At 34.0% G+C, this 19,776-nt stretch overlaps 1 protein-coding gene across 6 annotated transcripts in view; it reads left to right on the plus strand.

Moving 5' to 3' along the window:
- Window positions 1–19,776, plus strand: part of Tao (Serine/threonine-protein kinase Tao) — a 58,028-nt gene that overhangs the window by 29,520 nt on the left and 8,732 nt on the right. For all 6 annotated transcript variants that reach the window (XM_069829260.1, XM_069829262.1, XM_069829257.1 and 3 more), the window contains 7 exons: window positions 1,409–1,543; window positions 3,108–3,289; window positions 5,796–5,946; window positions 8,723–8,962; window positions 11,648–11,860; window positions 13,217–13,399; window positions 15,326–15,444. In XM_069829260.1, coding sequence (XP_069685361.1) covers window positions 1,409–1,543; window positions 3,108–3,289; window positions 5,796–5,946; window positions 8,723–8,962; window positions 11,648–11,860; window positions 13,217–13,399; window positions 15,326–15,444 — 1,223 coding nt within the window. The remainder of the gene's footprint in view (window positions 1–1,408; window positions 1,544–3,107; window positions 3,290–5,795; window positions 5,947–8,722; window positions 8,963–11,647; window positions 11,861–13,216; window positions 13,400–15,325; window positions 15,445–19,776) is intronic.

Below are 19,776 nucleotides of genomic sequence, written 5' to 3' on the forward strand. Positions count from 1 at the left end.
TGTGTGTGTGTGTGTGTGTGTGTGTGTGTGTGTGTGTGTGTGTGTGTGTGTGTGTGTGTGTGTGTGTGTGTGTGTGTGTGTGTGTGTGTGTGTGTGTGTGTGTGTGTGTGTGTGTGTGTGTGTGTGTGTGTGTGTGTGTGTGTGTGTGTGTGTGTGTGTGTGTGTGTGTGTGTGTGTGTGTGTGTGTGTGTGTGTGTGTGTGTGTGTGTGTGTGTGTGTGTGTGTGTGTGTGTGTGTGTGTGTGTGTGTGTGTGTGTGTGTGTGTGTGTGTGTGTGTGTGTGTGTGTGTGTGTGTGTGTGTGTGTGTGTGTGTGTGTGTGTGTGTGTGTGTGTGTGTGTGTGTGTGTGTGTGTGTGTGTGTGTGTGTGTGATATTTTATAATTTCCTCCATTGTCTTGTATTTAACTCGCTTGTAGTCAATCAGAAGTTCACTAATTTAAGTCTGGTTGTTAACGACGGGTTTTTAACGGGCAGGAAAGCCCTTTGTAATGACTGTCTCAGGAAAGATAGGAATAAAGGAGGTCTCATGTTGTAGATTTACATACTTTTTTTACATTTTATCCTTGTTTTTTATTAAATCGCGCAGTTATAACTCCAATTTCGTATTCTGATGCGAGATGAGCCACAGTTTCTCTTTCTCAAACCATTCAATTATTTTCATTTTTTTTTTTCGATACTTAGCACAACACGTTTTCTGTTAACACGCATGGAAGATATTTTATATACAAGTTATATTATAGAACGGCAATTCGAACAGTAGACAATGCTGTGTAACGAAAAAGGCTTGTAATAACACTCTAGCATGTGTAACGAAAAAGGCTTGTAATAACACTCTAGCAAAATCATATGTAGAACCTTCTAATGTGATGTACAAAACAGTACTTCATATGAGTTATTTATTTCTGAAGAAAAAAAAGAACGAGAAATATACAGTCAAATAATCAGCCAATCGGTTAATACGGTGACGGATAATCTGAGTTCTACTGTATATATTATCAATTCTAGTGAACATCGATGGGTCTGGAATTTGTGGATGCATAATTCCAATATTAATGTATTAAATTATTTAAAATCTGTAAAAATGTTTCACATAAGCTTCGTAGTCATTTCAGTTGTGTAATCAGACCACTCTGTCTGTTACAGTACATGTGTATATGCTACAGTTTTCATACTTCTTTGGGCCATACTTTGCATGGAATCATTCTTTAGAACATCTGAAATGATTTTAATGTTGTAAATGTATGTATTTGCGAGAAAATGTCTTTAGTTGAAATTTTTTAAATGAAGATTTTTCATAAATTCTTATAGAAGAATAGAGGGCCCAGAAAAATATGACATCTTATGTAGATTTATTTGGATTTTATTAGATTTTTGCTGTATATACTCATATAAGTGTATTTCAAAACAGCTGGAAGAACGATGCAAGATAGAAATGGAAAGTCATAAACAATTGCTAGACAAGGAATATGAATCACTACTACAGCAGTTCAGCAAAGAGTTAGAGAAGCTGCAGATAAGACATCAGCAGGAACTTGAAAAGAAGGTATGTTGTGTGCATTTCTTGTAAGTAATAGGAGTATGTTGGGATAATAAATAACATATAGTTCAGTGGAGCTTTGATTATTGTCATTTTGGCTGACATTCGCCATTTAATATCATTATAATTGCATATTGTTTTTGCAGATGTAGTATTTGTTTCCTGAAAGCAAACTGTAAAATAGATCTATAACAAAGAAGGTCCTGTTTTATAATTACTGTTGTTGTTTCCAATGTTGCCGAAGATTTTAGTTTAAGAAAAATTGAAGACTGAAACAGCCAAAAATGATATTTTTCACTTTTAATTCAATTAAATTTGTGCTTTTTTATGATTCAGAATATATGTAGTTTATTAAAGTTATCCATTATGCCCTTTAAATGGCGTGTTTTCAAGCATGTTATAGTACCAATAATAAAATTTATCTTCATCACTGTTTTTCTCAAAATGACGTTTTGCAGTTTTCAACGTTCCTTTTTTTTTCAGAAACTACAAGTCCAATTGTATTCATATTTTGCATAGATGTTGTAGTGCACCAAATAACAAACAGTCATGTTGATATGCCCTAAAACTCATTCATATTGATGTTAAATATTCTGAAATAGTTTTATTATGATACAAGGTTGGGAAGTGCTTTTTACAAAATCGAGGAAAGGTTTGAAAAACGAGCAGAGCGAGTTTTTCATTTTCCGAGGTTTTGTAATGGACTTCACAAACATGTATTGTACAACATTTTTTTGCATGATCATATTTTTAAAATTGCAAATACAGTATATTTTGCATTGAAAATTTAGAGCAATATTATTTCAAAGCCTTCACAAAACTGCACTGTAATGGTAACTAAGTAACAATAAGTGCACTGTAAAGGTCACTTACCGGAAAAAATTCGTTTTTTGCTTTCGGATTTTTGTTCTAGAATGTTTTTGAATTTTCTTTTGGACCTCAACTTTTCCCTAATGGTATTTCCTTATTTCTGCTGATTCTAAAACATTCTGCCGGCATAAAATAGCATGCTGGGTAACTAGGGCAGGACATGGGACAAGTCATACATTTTTTAAATAATACTATTGGCTCATGGGCAAATGACAACTCTAGCTGGAATCCCAAGTACCTAAAACTGTACACTTTAGTTGTGAATTCTTCACATAGTCATGAGAAATTTAACTTTTTGAAAATAGAATTTAAGATCTTATACAAAATTTTCTTTAATTTTATAATCACTTAAGAATGACGTAGTAGCTCAAGTGAATAAGAAATACTATGTAAAAAATGTACTCTGTTGTAAGTCATATCACTGCATGTCTTTTTTGTTCATTGTGCATAGCTTTGTATCAGATGGACTGTATACATATTACATCAGACACTAGTTTCTTTCTTAAAATGTTGTAATAATACATTAATTCATGTTTAATGCAAATGTACGCAATTAAAAATGACTTTTTTTTTTTTTTTTTTTTTTTTTTTGGTCACGAATTTTCATATCTCATTTTTTACTGAAAAACATTTGTAAAATATTTATTCATTTTGTTCTGATGAAGAGAAGCACTCATAAAGTATATTAATTTTTTTCTAGCTGAAGCAGAATCTTACTGCAGAAAAGAAGCTGCAGAAAGAAATATGTGGTCGGCAAGAACAGGATCGTAAGGCATTTGAAACACAAAAGAAAAAGGAGTACAAAGCAAATAAGGAGAGGTGGAAGAGGGAATTGAGTCTAGATGAATCAACACCTAAGAGGCAGCGGGATGCCACATTACAGTAAGTCCCTTCATGTCTGATAACTGGAGAAGTATTAATTCGTTAGAGTTAGGTTTAAGTTAAATGTCAACAGTAGCTGTTAGTTTATGAGTAAAAATATATACTTGTGCTTTACAATGTTTTGAAAATTTGAACTTATGTTTTCAGATTTAAATTCATGAATTTCCATTAACACTAATATTATAATACTAGCCATACCCATGCGCTCTGCTGCACCTGTTAGAAATAAATATAAAATAATTACATAATTAAAATAGGACGTTTGATTCAGGGAACATTCATGTTTGATAGAAGGATAAATCTTTTATTATGTTACTTAATTTAAATTGTATTTAAATAATTATAATGCGGTCATTTTGGTCCAGAGAGCAATCATTTGGTGCAATGACAATTCCTTTAACATGTTTCTTAATTGTTATTACATGCAACCATAGTTTAATCAAGATTGACATATCATTTAGTTTTAATGTGTATATTTTATATTGCTATATGTTTCAGAAGTTACTGTAATAACATTGTAGAATTATGTCCATCTAGAGAAACTACAATTTCCAATGGTGAAATAATAATTAAACAATTAATTAGCTTCCGATATTACTTCATACAAACACAGAAACATTCTCTGTAGGCTATGTTTAATAGCTTTCGATTGTTGTTGTCCAAGGCCCCTTACAGACGAAGTCATTTGTTTTTATTTTAGTACAGCGCCTTAGATGGCGTTGTTATTGTAATTTTAAAACTCATTTATCTCATTAAATATCAGTCCTATCAAAATGTTGTATAGAATAAAACTTATCGGAAATTATGTTTATAGAAACTTTTGTTATGTAACATTTTTCATGAAAATTAATAATAAGGGAGATATTTCGATTTATTTAATTGAAGCCCCCTTATAACCCCCCTTTTAAATAAAGTATTTTGAATGCCATATAGCCTAAAATCTAAGTTACAACGAACTTAATCTATATTCCAATTTTCATATAAATTGGTTCAGCCATTATCGCGTGAAAGGGTGACAAACATCCAGACAGACAGACAGACATACAAACAAAAATTTCAAAAAAGCGATTTTCGGTTACAGGATGGTTAATTATACATGTTAACACCAATTATTTTTGGAAAATCGAAAATTACCAGAAAAATTTTGGCTACAGATTTATTATTAGTATAGATTTATGAAACATAGATTCTGTTGCCAGAGTATAGAGTTGAATGAGTAATGTTCATATTGCAGTTATTCTATATTCAAAATAATTCAACATTTATTTCATTTCCAGTTTATACAAACTTTCATACTTTTCTCATGCCTTTAGAAAAATAATGCAAGTTCTTTGAAAATATTATAAAATTGATTTGAAAATAAATTGAAATATGTAACAGAAAATGGAGAACAGTCATGAACAAGAGTCAACAGTAACATTCACATACCTCAAAAAAGAAAAAGCACTTCCATTATACCTCAGCTGTTCACCAGTACCACAGCATGAAGTACGATATCTTGAACTCATCCTAAATATTGATCTAAATGAGGGGTTTTTCTTAATTAGAATCTCCACCGAAGCCAGGAATCAATCGATCAGTCATACAGAATAGCTTTATGTAACGATCCCAACAGTAGGTTTCTTCCTTTCTCTCCTTCCTTCTACCTGAAGACGAAGGGAGAACCACCCTTCGAAACGTTGTCTTAATTTTTTGATTGTGACAACCAGCAATGGAAAAAGTCCAAACCCCTCACCTAAACATCATCCTAAATAGTCGCTTGACCTGGAATAAACATCTCACTCACATCCTTCAGAGATTAAGATACAAACTTCATCAATTGAAAGCAATACTTTTGAGCTTTTGTCTTTTCCTTTCCAATAAAAGGTAATATATGTAATGCGTCCTAAAACTTACTTGGCTCTATGGATGTTCATTGTGGGAATTGGCTTCTATAAGTCAAATCAAACGTATTCAAATAGTAAAACATCGGTCATTAAAAATAATAATGAGCACCATGGTATATGAGAAATGAAACACTTTATTCAGATCTAGATATAGCCAAAGTAGACTGAAATTCATTCTTCCTATACGCAGTTATATACAACATTGCCAACACATTCTAACAGCTTAATCAACCAGATTCCTCGGAACCTGCACAACCTGATCGTTGACTCAAAGTTAATGGACATCATCCTCTCCACAAGTTTCATATTATTGTAATGTTAAATATTTAAGCAAAATTGAAGTACCAATGTACAAAAATTGTCAAATAATAAAAAAAAAAATTATATATTGATTTAGTTTTGTGTTGAAATATTCATTCATTTGTAGTTTTCTGCCCAAAGGCAGGTCCTTAATTTTAACTAATCTTATTTCTATTACCACTCATACATTATTTTCTTCTCTTCTTTCTTTCATATATTATGCTTAATGGCCTGTTACAGCCTCATTTCACCATTTTAGTTTGTGGCCCAAAGTAACACCAGACATTATCTTATGTTCTGAAATGTTTGTCTGTTAACAGAAGTCAGAAGGACAACTTGAAGCAGTTGGAAGCACAGGAGGAGCAACGGCTAATACGGGGCCAAAAGGAATACCTTGACCTCGAAATTCGCAAATTCCGTAGAAAAAAGTTACTCATCTTCCATAGTTTGGAGCAAGAATTATTAAGGGAGGTAAGAATATCAGGGTTACTAATTGGAAATTATTGTGGTTGTCATGAAGTACATCTTCAGATATCACTAATTCTTGAAATTAGTACGGGTTACACATGTGCACTGCAAATGTAGATATTTCTTTTCATTTGACCAAGCAATATATGACAGTGTTTTCGTAAACACTAGCCAAGAGATAATCTGCTGTAAACTTATTTATATATATATATGATATTGGAATGAAAATGGCAAGTTGTAGCCGATTTAAGTGAACACCATATTTTAACGTTTTGGTGGCTACTTCATTCACACACAACCCCCAGAATGTCTGGAGGACCACACCTGCTGTTGGTCAACGGGTCCATTGGACCTAGCTGGGAGATCTTGTTGATCATCAGCTTTCTCTCCTTAAGCCACTGGAGGACGATTTTAGTGCCATAGCAGGTCAGCACTAGGAACAGAAAAGTAGAAAGAGGAGGAAGGAAAGTGAAATGAACCCCTAGGCCTCGAATGCTCTAATGCCGTCGGGGTCGAAGAAAGTAAGAGTTCAGTCAGAGGACTGGCTAGGAAAGGGTAAAGAGGGAATTAGGTATTGAATAGAGGAAAATTATACCAAATTCAGTCATTAACTCATCAAGCTGACCAGTGCTAATTGATGAGTCAAATGACTTTATTGTCAAATGCCTGGCATTAGAAAACAACAACATATATCATCATCATCATCATCATCATCATCATATCCCTCACGTATTAGACCCTACAGGATCTGTTACGGTCTCATGCCAGCGCTTTCGTGGTCTTCCCAATTTCCTCTTTCACAACATATATATATGATATATTTATGTTCAACAGTCTATATCGGTAGTGATGGCCCTCCACATGTACTGTATATGGTGCCAACACTTCCGTAGAATAAACCTGTTTATGTCAGTAAATCTTAATTTATACATTTTATGGGGCCTGAAGAAAAAAACGTATAAGTGAGAAAAACATATAACTGAATTGACATTTAATGACATCTGAAATAGCATTTGAAGACTATATAGAAGAACAAGTAAAGTGAATTTAGTAAAATTTGCACAAGAGAGATTTATAACTTCACAATTAAGCCATCTTTGAGTCTGTTATACATTACTCAAATTATAACATTTATAACACATATTCTTAAGAATGTAAGATTATTTGTAGGAAATTTTAGTTGGTTAGATCCAAAGCTGACTGATATATCACATTTCAAATGTCAATCCAGAAATTTTTTTACAAATTTAACTTACTCTGTTCTTGCCATTTGATCTTCATTTAATAACATGTGATTATTCTACCAAGAAATCAGTTATTTTGGACTGTTTGTTCCTAAGGAATAAACCATGCCCTCAAATTGTGATAACTATTACATAATTTGTTCAGTTTCATCATGATGTGTTATGAAACATTTCACTGTTTCTCCAGTAACAGTGTCATTAAAGGACACAAGATTTGTGGAGGAAAGTATGGGCCACATTTTAATGATGAACATGTACTGTATTTTCGCGTTATTACATTTTCAAGGCAAACCTAATTTAGAGAAAAATTGATTTAGAGCATACAAATGACGTTTCATATCTCCTGAGGTTTGAAGTACAATTGCATAAGTGTAAAAAACGAATAAACGAAAAACGTATATCTACAATAAATTAACATGAACAGTATATGAATTTTTCCTGGAACTCAAAAAAAAAAAAAAAAAAAAAAAAAAAAAAAAAAAAAAAAAAAAAAAAAAAAAATCAATCAATCTTCTTAATGTATCCAGCTGTTTGCTGACAACATAAAGTCCACTGTAGTCTATTCAGTTGTTGTTTTTCACGAGAAATGAGGGGTATTTTGATCAGTGTTTAAATTTGGCTCTGATTGACTGGATGGTGTGACTTTTGGTATTCCAAATAAGTACGATTCTTGGCATCTCTCAGTGCAGTCCCTACCCAGAGATTCGATTGAGGGACTATTTTACCTCCGGAGAATTTTACACTGAGGGACACCATGAATCATAAGCAGTGAAAAATATAGTGGGACTGCGTTGGTGTTAATGCAGCTTATGTGGGTACCTCTTTGTTACTTGTTAGCTTAAACAACAAGTTTAAGCCCCCTCACCACGACAAGGTGAGTACCCACAAGAGGGGGGGGGGGGGAAGAGTAAATGCGAAATGTATGAAAGAAGTTGTACTGTACTGTGTTGTGGAAGTGAAATAACCTTCCTGATTGAAAGGGACGATGGGGTACACTTAAATGAACAGAAAACCTATATTACGTTTCGTGATTAAATGTACGGTTAATTAGAAAATTAAGTTGGAAGTTTCAGTAGTCCGGCAACATTGCTGCTAACACACTCTTCTCATGATACAGATGTAAGAGGTCAACGAACTCGGTGTGTCTCACTAGATGAGCTGTTGTCGGGCGCGATGTTGCAACCTGCACATCATGCATTGTGTGAAATTAGAGATTTTTAAAATTAATTTACACAAAAACCGTCCACACTATAAATAAATTATTCTTTATTAGATTTTCTGTTGGTATGGACAAAAATCACCATCCTACTCGCAAACTTTTTTTCTGAATAAACTATTAACTTTCCATCAATATGATATCGTAGTTTTTTGTTACATTCAACATGAGCTATTCACTCTGAAAATCTGCAAGGCTATTTCACTTCCACCCTATATATTTTATGTATGATCACAAGTGAGTTTGAAAATTAAGTTTTATGAGAGACACATCACATAACCATTAGTGATAATTATATGAATTACTGGTATCTGTGTAGGAACTGAACAAGCGTCAACAGCAACTGGAGCAGGCTCACTCTATGCTGCTGAGGCATCATGAGAAGACTCAAGAGCTGGAATATAGGCAACAAAAGGCAGTACACCAGTTACGGGAAGAGCAGATTCAGCGACAGCATGGAACAGAGCTGCAGAACCAGCAAGACTACATGCAGCGGTCAGAGCGAGAACTACGTAAGAAACATGCTCTTGAGCTGAAGCAGCAACCCAAAAGTCTCAAGGTAACGTATTCCGCTCTGTAAGAGGTTTAAGTGTGCACATCTTTTTTATTTTATGTGAAAGATTTAAAGAATATCTCTATACAGTAGTTTTCTGATTTTTAGATGCGATTAAACTTCAGGGCAAAGCACAGAGAGAGGGAGGGGGGGGAGAGGGAGAGAGAGGAAAGGGGAGGGAGGAGGTTTTTTTTCTTCTTTTTTTCTTTCTTTCTCTTCTTCTCTCTTTTTAAGATTTACCAGTAAAGTTATTTTCCTCCTTACTTTCCAATATTTGGAGGTAAGGCCAACAAACAGATTGCCAGGTGCTTCATATCCATATCTTCTGTTGTGCATAATAAGAAATTTGGAAAAATTAATAAAACAATTCCATGAAGGTGCATGCTTAAGGGGTTAGGTACAGCTTACAGCAGTAAAATTTTGGAAATATTCAACATTTTTTTCCTCCATTATTGTATCTTGTACAGTAATGAAATTTAGTATGTGTAAAAACTGTCCTGCTGTATGAAAAAAATATTTTTACGATTTAAAAAAAAATATAATGAAGCATTTGCCATATAGCTAAAAAAACTGTCCAACATTCTGTGATCAAATTTTTTGTGTGTATTTATGCATGTCATATTTACAATATGATACAAGATCACTTCTCTAACTTTTATTAGATTGTCTGATAAAAAATAAATTCATTTAAAAAAATGGTCAAATATCAGTATTTTCTTCTAATACACAATAAAAAAAAATAGTATTTATTAAGGAATGTAGTTGAAAGAGCATGATATTGTAAACATGAGTTTCAGCAATAAAATAAAAGAGATAACATGAAAAGGTTAACAGGATTATGAGTTTTGAGGGAAATGCTTGATCACTGCACTGTGAACTGCCACCGTTTTGAATTAAAAAAAAATATATATATACCTAAATAATTTTTTTTTATCGTAAAAATATTTTTTCCATATTGCAGAAGGACAGTGTTTTACACATATGAATTTTCATTTTTGTACGAGATACAGTAACGGAGAAAAAAAAGTGTTGAATATTTCCAAAAATTTTACTCCTGTAAGTTGTACCTAACCCCTCAAAGTATGACTTGACATTTAAGGATCATCCTTAGAAGTTTGACCTGTATATTTTTGAAAATTTTATTACACAGAACATTCATGAACATTAACTACTGTGAAATAAATCAGTTCTGTTAAGAAGGTATCTCAATATGAAAAACTTATTAGATTACCAGGAAACAATTGGCAATCATACAGTCTCCTCTGTAGATTGAAAACTCAAAGTTTCATATCCATTGTTCAAGAATTAAAACAGAAAATCAATATCCCGAATTTAAAAGAAAACCTACAAATTAAACAAAACCCTTTAACTCTGTTAAATATAGAATATAATCTAAATTTAACGGAAGAAATACTAAAATCAGAAGTAAATACTGAAATACTAAAACAATTGTCTTTAGAGACAATTAATATTAGGTACTCTCCACAAAACTGGCTTCATTTACACACTGACAGATCCTTGATCTCCAGAGAACAAGGTGCCGGTGCAGGTGTTACATGCTGTCTCTTCTCACTTCATAGATCTCTTGGGTATGGAACAACAAGTTTTGATGGAGAAATCATTGCAATAAGTGAAAGTCTCAGGAATCTTCTATGCCACATCAATAAATTTAAAAATGCAGTTATATTGTCAGACTCCAAAGCAGCTATTCTATCAATAGTCTCTAAACACACACCTTCATCTCAAACAGCAGAAATAACTAAAATGCTTTCTCAATTAATATCACTAAATAAAACAATTGTATTCCAATGGATACCATGCCATTGTGGAATCCTGGGAAACGAGAATGCAGATGCTTTAGCAAAGAAGGGCAGCACTGCTACTTACAGACCTGTTACTAAATCTACGTATTACTCTGTGAAAAGATTTATTAAATCTACATACTTAGACTTCAACAAACAAAATTTGATAACACAATCTCAAGGGAAAAAATGGAACTCTCTGCATCAAAATCCACAGTTAATTCCCGATTTACCACGCAAATCGTCTGTAGCTGCATTTAGATTGGCAACAGGCCATGATTGTTTGGCCAAACACCTGCATAGAATTGGAATATATCAGTCCCCTAACTGCCCATTGTGCAACTCAAACCAAGAAATCGATTCGGAACACCTCAAAATCTGTGCTTCAGTGGCTGGCCATGATAATATCTTCGAAAAATATTGGAGTGCAAGAGGTCAAATGACTTTATTGTCAAACGCCTGGCATTAGAAAACAACAACAACAACAATAGGAAGTTGTTATTTATGTAGTGATTCTTTTCAACTGCTCTAAGTTGTGATGCAACCATAATAAGATTCATGATTTTTTTTTAATTGCAGAATTTAAGTTACTGCAGGAGCTGTAGTAAAATACCTCATGTGATTAGTGTTTCAAGTGTAAAAAATTATTTGTACTTAAACTTATTATTAAAAAAGTTGTGCATTTTATTATTAGAACTTTCATATTAATTTCCTAGAAAGCTAAGATTATGTTCTGATAAATAAGATTTACTTTAAAAAAGGAATAATGTCACTAGGTTAAATAGTTTCAGAGTTCAGCAATGTATTGTAAAATCAATATTCCAGGAAATAAGGGACAAAAAACATTTATGTATGTAAATTTAGTTCTCACAGTTATATTTTATTTCAGCAAAAGGAGATGCAAATTCGAAAACAGTTCCGTGAAACGTGTAAGATACAGACGCGCCAGTACAAAGCGCTAAAGGCACAGATTCTTCAAACAACTGCAAAAGATGAACAAAAAGCTGTAATTAAGAAATTGAAAGAAGAACAGCGGAGAAAGCTTGCTTTGCTCGGCGACCAGTATGAGCAGAGCATTGCTGAAATGCTTCAAAAACAGTCGGTGAGAATTTCTAATTTTTTTATATGTTCACATATTTGTAATAATAATAATAATTATATAACATTTATTAGCACTTAAGTTTATTACTTTTCTGATATTTATGCGAAGTTTTTCTTTGAGCTATGAACAGAAGAACACAAGTTAGATTTTGAGTACAGTCAGCGAATTTTTGTCTTCACCATAACTTCCTGAACAGCTCTAGGAATCACTTAGTTTCTTGTAAATTTGAACTTAGTAATTCTTTGTAAGGTGTAAAGACATCAAGAGCATGATGCTAAAGGTATGGTCACACATCGCTACTTTTGCTGCGCAACTTTTGTACTGCAGCTGCAAAAGTTGCGTGTCATGTTCACACGTAAGCCAAAAGTAGCGCGCTGCACACTACTTTTCGTGCTGCGCAACCCGAGTGCAGCAAAAGTTGCAACTGGAGGTTGCGAGTCAGTTCACACATAAGGCGCTACTTTTGCAGCCGCAGTCATATTGCAGGTTTCCATCTCCGTGTTGACTTCTCAATATACATTTTGTGGTTATGTTCGCATTATTAAGAAATTCATGCGAAAGCTTATCTATTATTTGCTTTTCTGTCGTATCTAGTATTCAGAAATTGACATTATTTTTACTATAAAGCTTTTAAAAACGCCTATATACTTAAATGATAACCAACAGCATATTCACGTAATCAATGTTGGCAACCCTTCTGTTTGGAACTATGCTACGGAAAATTAAAAAAATTAATTATATCGTCAGCAACTATGCTCAGACTGTGTTGTGTATTTAATAACTGTTACAAATAATTTATTTTCATCGCATTTAACATTAAAATATTTCCAAACAATAAAAGTATCATTGGCACATTTGAGTGGCAACACTGGTTGCAACTGCAGCAAAAGTTTCAACAAAATAGATATCAAAAATGCCTCGGCTGCAACCCTGAGAACCCTGTTCACATGTCGCTACTTTTAAGCTGCGCGCAGCATGGAAAAGTAGCGAGCAGCAGGTTCGGCAGCCACTACTTTTCGGGTTGCACCGTTGTTCATACATCACAGTACAAGAGTTGCACAGTTTTTTGTACTGCAGTGCTGCAAAAGTAGCGACTTGTGACCATACCTTAACTGTTCATCTATTCTTGTGTGTTTATGTTAGCATGGGAAATCTGTCTCTGCTCATTTGCGTTCTAGATGTGTTTAGGGGAATCTTTTCTTAAAATAATTTTCTAGTGTAAAGTTTGCTATTACATTCTCGTTAACTGTATTTGGGAGTGGAGAATTCAATGAAAGAAATTATTGCTTATGTCTTTGTAATTTAATCCTATTTTCACTTTGTTTTAAAATAATTTATGATCGTCTTATGTAATAGATTCGACTGGACGAGTCACAGGAGGTGGAATGTCAGCACTTAAAGGAGCGATTGCACTACGAATTGGAAATCCTGATGGCTTACCAGTCAAAGAACAAAATGCAGGCTGAAGCTCAGAGAAATAGGGAGCGCAAAGAACTAGAAGACAGAGTATCTGTCCGAAGGGCATTACTGGAGCAGAAGGTATGTAGATTAGCAATACAATACTTTTATTGAAGCCCTACAACCCAGTGGAATCATTTAAACACATGATGACTAAACAAGAACGAATTTAAATGGGTATTCCATTATTGAACTAAATCAAGTTTGTTTTAAAGATCTCCCCACCATGATTTTAAAGTGGAACCTATGTGTAGCTTTCTGTTAAATTTTTAACAGTCATAAGGTTAAGAGAATACCTAAAAATTGAGAAAAGTTTGAATTCAAGAAGCTCCTCCATAGTATGAAACTGTACTTTTCAGTATCACTGCCAAGCAGAAGGAGTGAAAGCTCAAAAAAATATTAAATACAGTAGAATTCCTTGTATCCGGCAACTGTGGGACAAAGCCAGTGCCGGATAATTGGAAAATACGTTTATAGGTTATGTAAAGACATACTGTACTGCACAAACTTTTTTTTTCCATGTTGAAATTTGGTAATTTTCATATAGATAATTAAAAATAAAGTTTTGAAATACGTACAATGTTTATTTTTAGTACTGAATACAGTAATGTACATTTATCAGTTCATAATTATTTTAATACAGTAATACATAATAGCGTAAAAATACTAAAAGTTTTCGTAATCTTATGACAATTTTAAATGACAGTCATGTGACGTGAAGAGCAGTATAGCCAACGTCGCAACTATAAAGATTATGAAGTAGCGCTTCATTTGAGTGTAAGAACATTACTCTTGCGTTTCGTGGAATCCATTGTGCAACAGCAGCGTGCTTAGCTGTAATAGCCATGATACTATCCATCACTCGAATGACATTTTTATGCGCTGTAGGAACAGAGAATTTCACACTTTTGTATTTAGACTTATCCAACACCCCTTCGAAATGGGCAAGTTCAAGTGTTAAATTGAAAGATATCATCTCTGCGCATTGTTTGCAAGGTTCAAGTGACAGATTACCGATGTTACCCTGTACTCGAGGGACATAACGAGTTTTTTTGTCTATGTTTTCATGTGTGAACAGTGTAAAGAGTAAACACAATGTGCGATCTATGAAAATCACTCACATCTTGTTGAATTAAGTTGGTTAAAATGTATGGAGAAATTCGGCTTTTATTTTTTTTTATTGTGTATTATCTTTAGTTTTTTATTTAGACCCAATTTTTGTTTTGTAATTTATTTAATGGGTTAGACTCTTCTCTTTTGCATGAATGACTATTATACGATGAAAGAGTAATGGAATGGAGAAAAATTCTCTCCGGCGCTGGGATTTGAACCCGGGTTTTCAGCTCTACGTGCTGACGCTTTATCCACTAAGCCACACCGGATTCCACTCCGGCGTCGGAAGAATCTTCTCAGTTTTAAGTTCCAACTCTTGGGTTCCCTCTAGTGGCCGCCCTCTGCACTACATCATAGATATCTATGAACCTAGGACCGAAGTCCACACATGTGCTGAGGTGCACTCGTAATGAGTGACTAGTTGGCCGGGATCCGACTGGAATAAGCGCCGTCTTAAATCACGAAGTGATTTACGCCTGGGTTCAAATCCCAGTGCCGGAGAGAATTTTTCTCCGTTCCATTACTCTTTCATCGTATGATGACGCAGAATATCTGCATGGAAATATCATATGTACTTCGATACATTATAATAATATATATATATGAATGACTATTTTTTTGGCCTAGCCAAAAGTGCCATTATTTTGGTATTGCCGATTATTTAGATGCTGGATACGAGGGATTTTACTGTAAATGAACAAATAAGTAAATAGTAATAGGGAAGACAGTAGTGACATGATTGTGTCCTCTTTATTTTCAGTGTACTTTATCAAAAAGAACTCCCAAACAAATCTATGAAATCATATCCTCCTTAGACTGTAAGCATAAGTAAATACTTGAAATGCATTTTATGAAGATATTCCTTTCTAATATTTGTGTTTAATTGTATTTCAGATGGAACTGGAAACACAACAGTTCCTTCAGGAGAGGTCGGAAAGGATTCGTTTGCTCCACGAGAGACAAGATCGTGAACTAGAACAGTTTGATGAGGAGTCAGCCAGGCTTGGCTTTAGGTTAGTCTTAGTTCCAGTTTTTTTAAGAGTAGGAGGGATGTGGAAGAGTGGAGAGGAAAGGAAAAAGAGATAGACTCGTATCTCTTGGGATATGAATTTATCTTTAGAAGCACGGTGATAGATTGAATTTGCAAATTGGTGTAATGGTTTCTGTTCTAATTATACTATACGTTGCACAATCTTAAATCATAATGAAGCAAATTAAAGTAATCAATACCAGTTGCAATACATATTGACTGCAGCTGAACTCTGGCTATGGTGCTGGCATCAAAGTACCCCACTTTTGTTAAAAGAAATTCTAGTAGTTGAAGATCACAGTGGGTTGCAGTAAACTTTATATTATCAGCATCCTTCTGGAAGATTGATAATTGTACCACATGTGTAGTGAGGGTCACGTAAGAACAGTTTCTAAACAGCAAATATTGCCATCTTGTCAGTGTTGCCAACTGTTACCAGATATCACACGATCCTTCGTACTAAATGACTTATTTACTTACCGTACTTTATGTTGGAAGGTTATTCTAAATAATTCAACAATTTGTAACATATTTTCGTAGCAAACTATACGAGAAAGGGATCAAAATGTCAAGTATTTTGTCTGGCAATACGAAATTCATTGGTTTCACTAAACAGTTGACTCAAGAGACCTTACCTAAAAATGTATTTTGTTTGACCACATGAAATTATTAGTACTAACTCCGAAGACTTACCTGATTATAGTTTGAATTATAATCACAACGCAACACATAAAATAACTCTTATTTATTAATTTTAATACTGATATTAATTACACTAGTCAACAAATTTTAACTTTTTGTCTGTCACAGAAATGAAATCAGCTGATTTTTACTAAATCGACCCTGCTGATTACGAAAATGACAGCGAAAAATCTGTAACACGTAACATTTTTGTGTAACAGAAGGGGAAATATTTTGATTAAAAAAACATTTTCGCGCATTTCAAAATACGTAATTACAACAGTGAAAATAAATAAATTCCTAAGCTGCAAAATTTATACACAAAATGCACTGAGGTTTCATAGAAAAATAATAACGCTGGATAAATAATAATTACAATAAGAAAAAATGGCATTATGTTCCTTTTTTTCCCTTCAAAATAGGCTTTTACTTTATTAATATAAAACTGGATCAAATGAACTATAATTTTTTCGTTTTATTGGAAGAACCAATTCCTCCAATTGCGAAGGTGGATTAGGAATAGGGAGTTCTGGTCCATGTAGTACAGGTCGTATTGCAGAAGAAACATTAGGATATTCAATTTTAGATCTTGTTTACTTTGAAAATCCCGTAATCTTTGTTAAACAGAAATAACAGTCTTCTGCATGGCTTGTCGGTTCACGCCAGATCATTGGAACTGCAACGACATACTTCGAGTCTTCTCTCCATTCATCCATTTGATCAGTTTTGAGTAACATGTTATGCAGTCCTCATCACACACATTACATTCAAAATAGCAGTAATAGGCTTGTTTTAACTTATCTGATAAAGTCCAACGCTGCGATTTTGCCGTAAATTCTCCATATACATAACAAAAGCTGTCCGGCGAATTTACACACACACGACGAGATTTTTTCATTCTGAAAAAGTGTAAATGAACGCGAAGATAAACACTCAAAACCAGCAATACAACTTGCCACAAGCTCAAACAATATTCAACTAATCCTAAAATGCATTCTATTTCACTCTAAAAGCCCACCCTCTCAGTGCTTTCTGTCGGTCTAGCGCCATAAAGCAATAAAGTAATATATAACTTATATCACCCACTATGCGCTTTACTAATGCAGACTCATGTATTTGAAAGAACCTATTCCTTGAAATACACTTCTAGTATATCCTGAGCAACAATAAGTTATAAAACGTATGAATATACTGTGTAACCGTTTAAATAAAGTCCATAGTTCGTTACCCCAGTTCTTAGGTAAATTCAATCTTTTTTTTTTTTTTTCACAATTTCCAATTTCCCTCTTAAATGGTGCGTGATGGAAAATTTTAAAGTTTAGGTCTACTATCAGCACACAAAAATTGACCTAAAATGACCATTTTCACCCTTGTGACAAAAACCTTGTTGACTAGTGTTATTTATTAGTATGTTCAAATTTCACTAGTTTCCAATAACAGGCTCAGAAATCTAGTACAATTTCAATTGCATGGAACTCCAGTACCGACAGATATTGTCGATATTTGTCTCAGGTGCCAAAATACTAGTTACAAAATCACTACCATTTGTAGTATTTGTGAGTATCGAAATTCGAAACGAAGTTGGCAAAAGAAAATTCAACCTGCAAACTAGAAAATCACCACAATCCACTAGCATATGTATTAATGGGGGAAAAATGATTAGGTTTCACCCTTAGGGTATGAAGTAAGCTGACCCGGACTATAATACAAAATTTACCAGTGGTAATACAAACTTCAGTAATAATAATAATAATAATAATAATAATAATAATAATAATAATAATTATTGTTACAAAAGTGTAAAATTATTCAGGATTATATTAAATGTTCAGAGACCATATAAAAAGAGTATAATGAATGGGATAGCATTATAAGCGGGAGCATATTAACAAGGTTTTACTGTAGTTTTTATATCATCATGTACTACAGTTCCAACTAACAAATTTGAAGTGTGGTCCTCTACTAAAAGATCTAAACTGTGTGCCTCATCTGTCATCAACACGTGATTAAAAAATTGCGGGAACTATTGTTGAAGCTACTGGCAAAAACATATGCAAGTCTCATGATCTCTGATACTCAGGTATTGAATACGCTGATAATAGTACTCATTCCTTTAAGGTTTTTAACACTGCCCAGTGAGAAACTCCACTCATCCAATTTTTCTGCTACTACTTCCCAGATGCTCTTCTGCAAGCTCCAAAATCCATTGCTCTATCTTTAGAATGTCAGGTGATCATATTCTGTTCAACGTTAAACTTGTAATCTGTTTATTCTAAACTTTTAATAACTATGAACACCGTTTATCAATTACTGTATATCCTCACATAATTTGCGCACTAATTTTTTTACCCTTTTTTTGATCATTCAAAAATTGAGATGTGTAAAATATGCGGATTTGTGTAGTCAAGGGCTTGATCTTGAAAATAAGGTAAGTTGTGTTAATATTTATTCCAATTTTGTAGGAGTAAAAAGTTTTTATAATGTGGATTTAGCAGTAATTAAATTTATTGTAACCATAATGAATGTCGCTAATATGTTTTTGCGGGATATCAGCCGAGTTAAAATTTTGGAATGTTCAAGCTTCCAACTGCTATCTCTGCAGCCATCTTCAGGGAAGTTGTGTCTGGACAGAAAGTCGTGGGTTATATAGATGTTAGGCTGTCTCAGGTGATATGGGATTGGTTGGCGGATCGGCCAATTCGGGGCCGGAAATTATCATTCCTCGTAAGCTCCGCCCCTCCCGGGATTCTTGTGTGAAGTTTGGCAGGCGACGAGTCCTGTTCCACCGGTTGGAATCGGTTGCTGTCCTCGGTCCGTGATCTTCGTGACCTTGATTTTAAGAGGGCCTAAGCTGGTCCAAGGCCGGTGTCCATGCCTGACTGAGCTGCAGTCCACCATCTCTGTTAAAGTTGTTTTTCTCCAGCTTAATCTCTATGGCCTCCTTGATTGTACGATCCCAGTAGTGGCTTTTGTCCAGACACAACTTCCCTGAAGATGGCTGCAGAGATAGCAGTTGAAAGCTTGGAACATTCCAAAATTTTAACTCTGCTGATATCCCGCAAAAACATATTAGCGATCCAACGCCGAGAAAGCCTCAAATCATACATAATGAATGTATTACTGTATGTATAATCTGTAATCTACTCAATAGTCTATATTTAATATAATCATAGTAAGTAATCAATTCATAATTGATTGATGCCTCCTTGATGTCATTTCATCTTCTGATGCCCACTGCACATTAAAACAGTAAAATTAACATAACCAGGAATATTGCAATCATGATAGGCATAGAAATTTAAAATACCCTCAAATTGGCATGAAAACTCAATTATCAATTTTCTATATTGAAACGAAAGTGTTAGGTCTCTTGAAGTCTTAATGAAATTTTATTTATTTATTTATTTTCAATTTTTATCATATGAAGAAAAAACAATTCTCGCCCCCGGAAGCTGAAGAGTCATTAACATCATTATCTGTTGTTTCACAGTTAATTAGAAAATTAAACTGAAATTCAGCAGTCTGGCAACATAGCCACTAACACACTCTTCTCATAATACAGATGTATAGAAGTCAACGAACTCTGTCTCACTAAGTGAGGTACTCTCTGGCTATGATGTTGCAATTTGCTTGC

Source organism: Periplaneta americana, chromosome 6, assembly GCF_040183065.1.
Source record: "Periplaneta americana isolate PAMFEO1 chromosome 6, P.americana_PAMFEO1_priV1, whole genome shotgun sequence".
NCBI lineage: Eukaryota > Metazoa > Arthropoda > Insecta > Blattodea > Blattidae > Periplaneta > Periplaneta americana.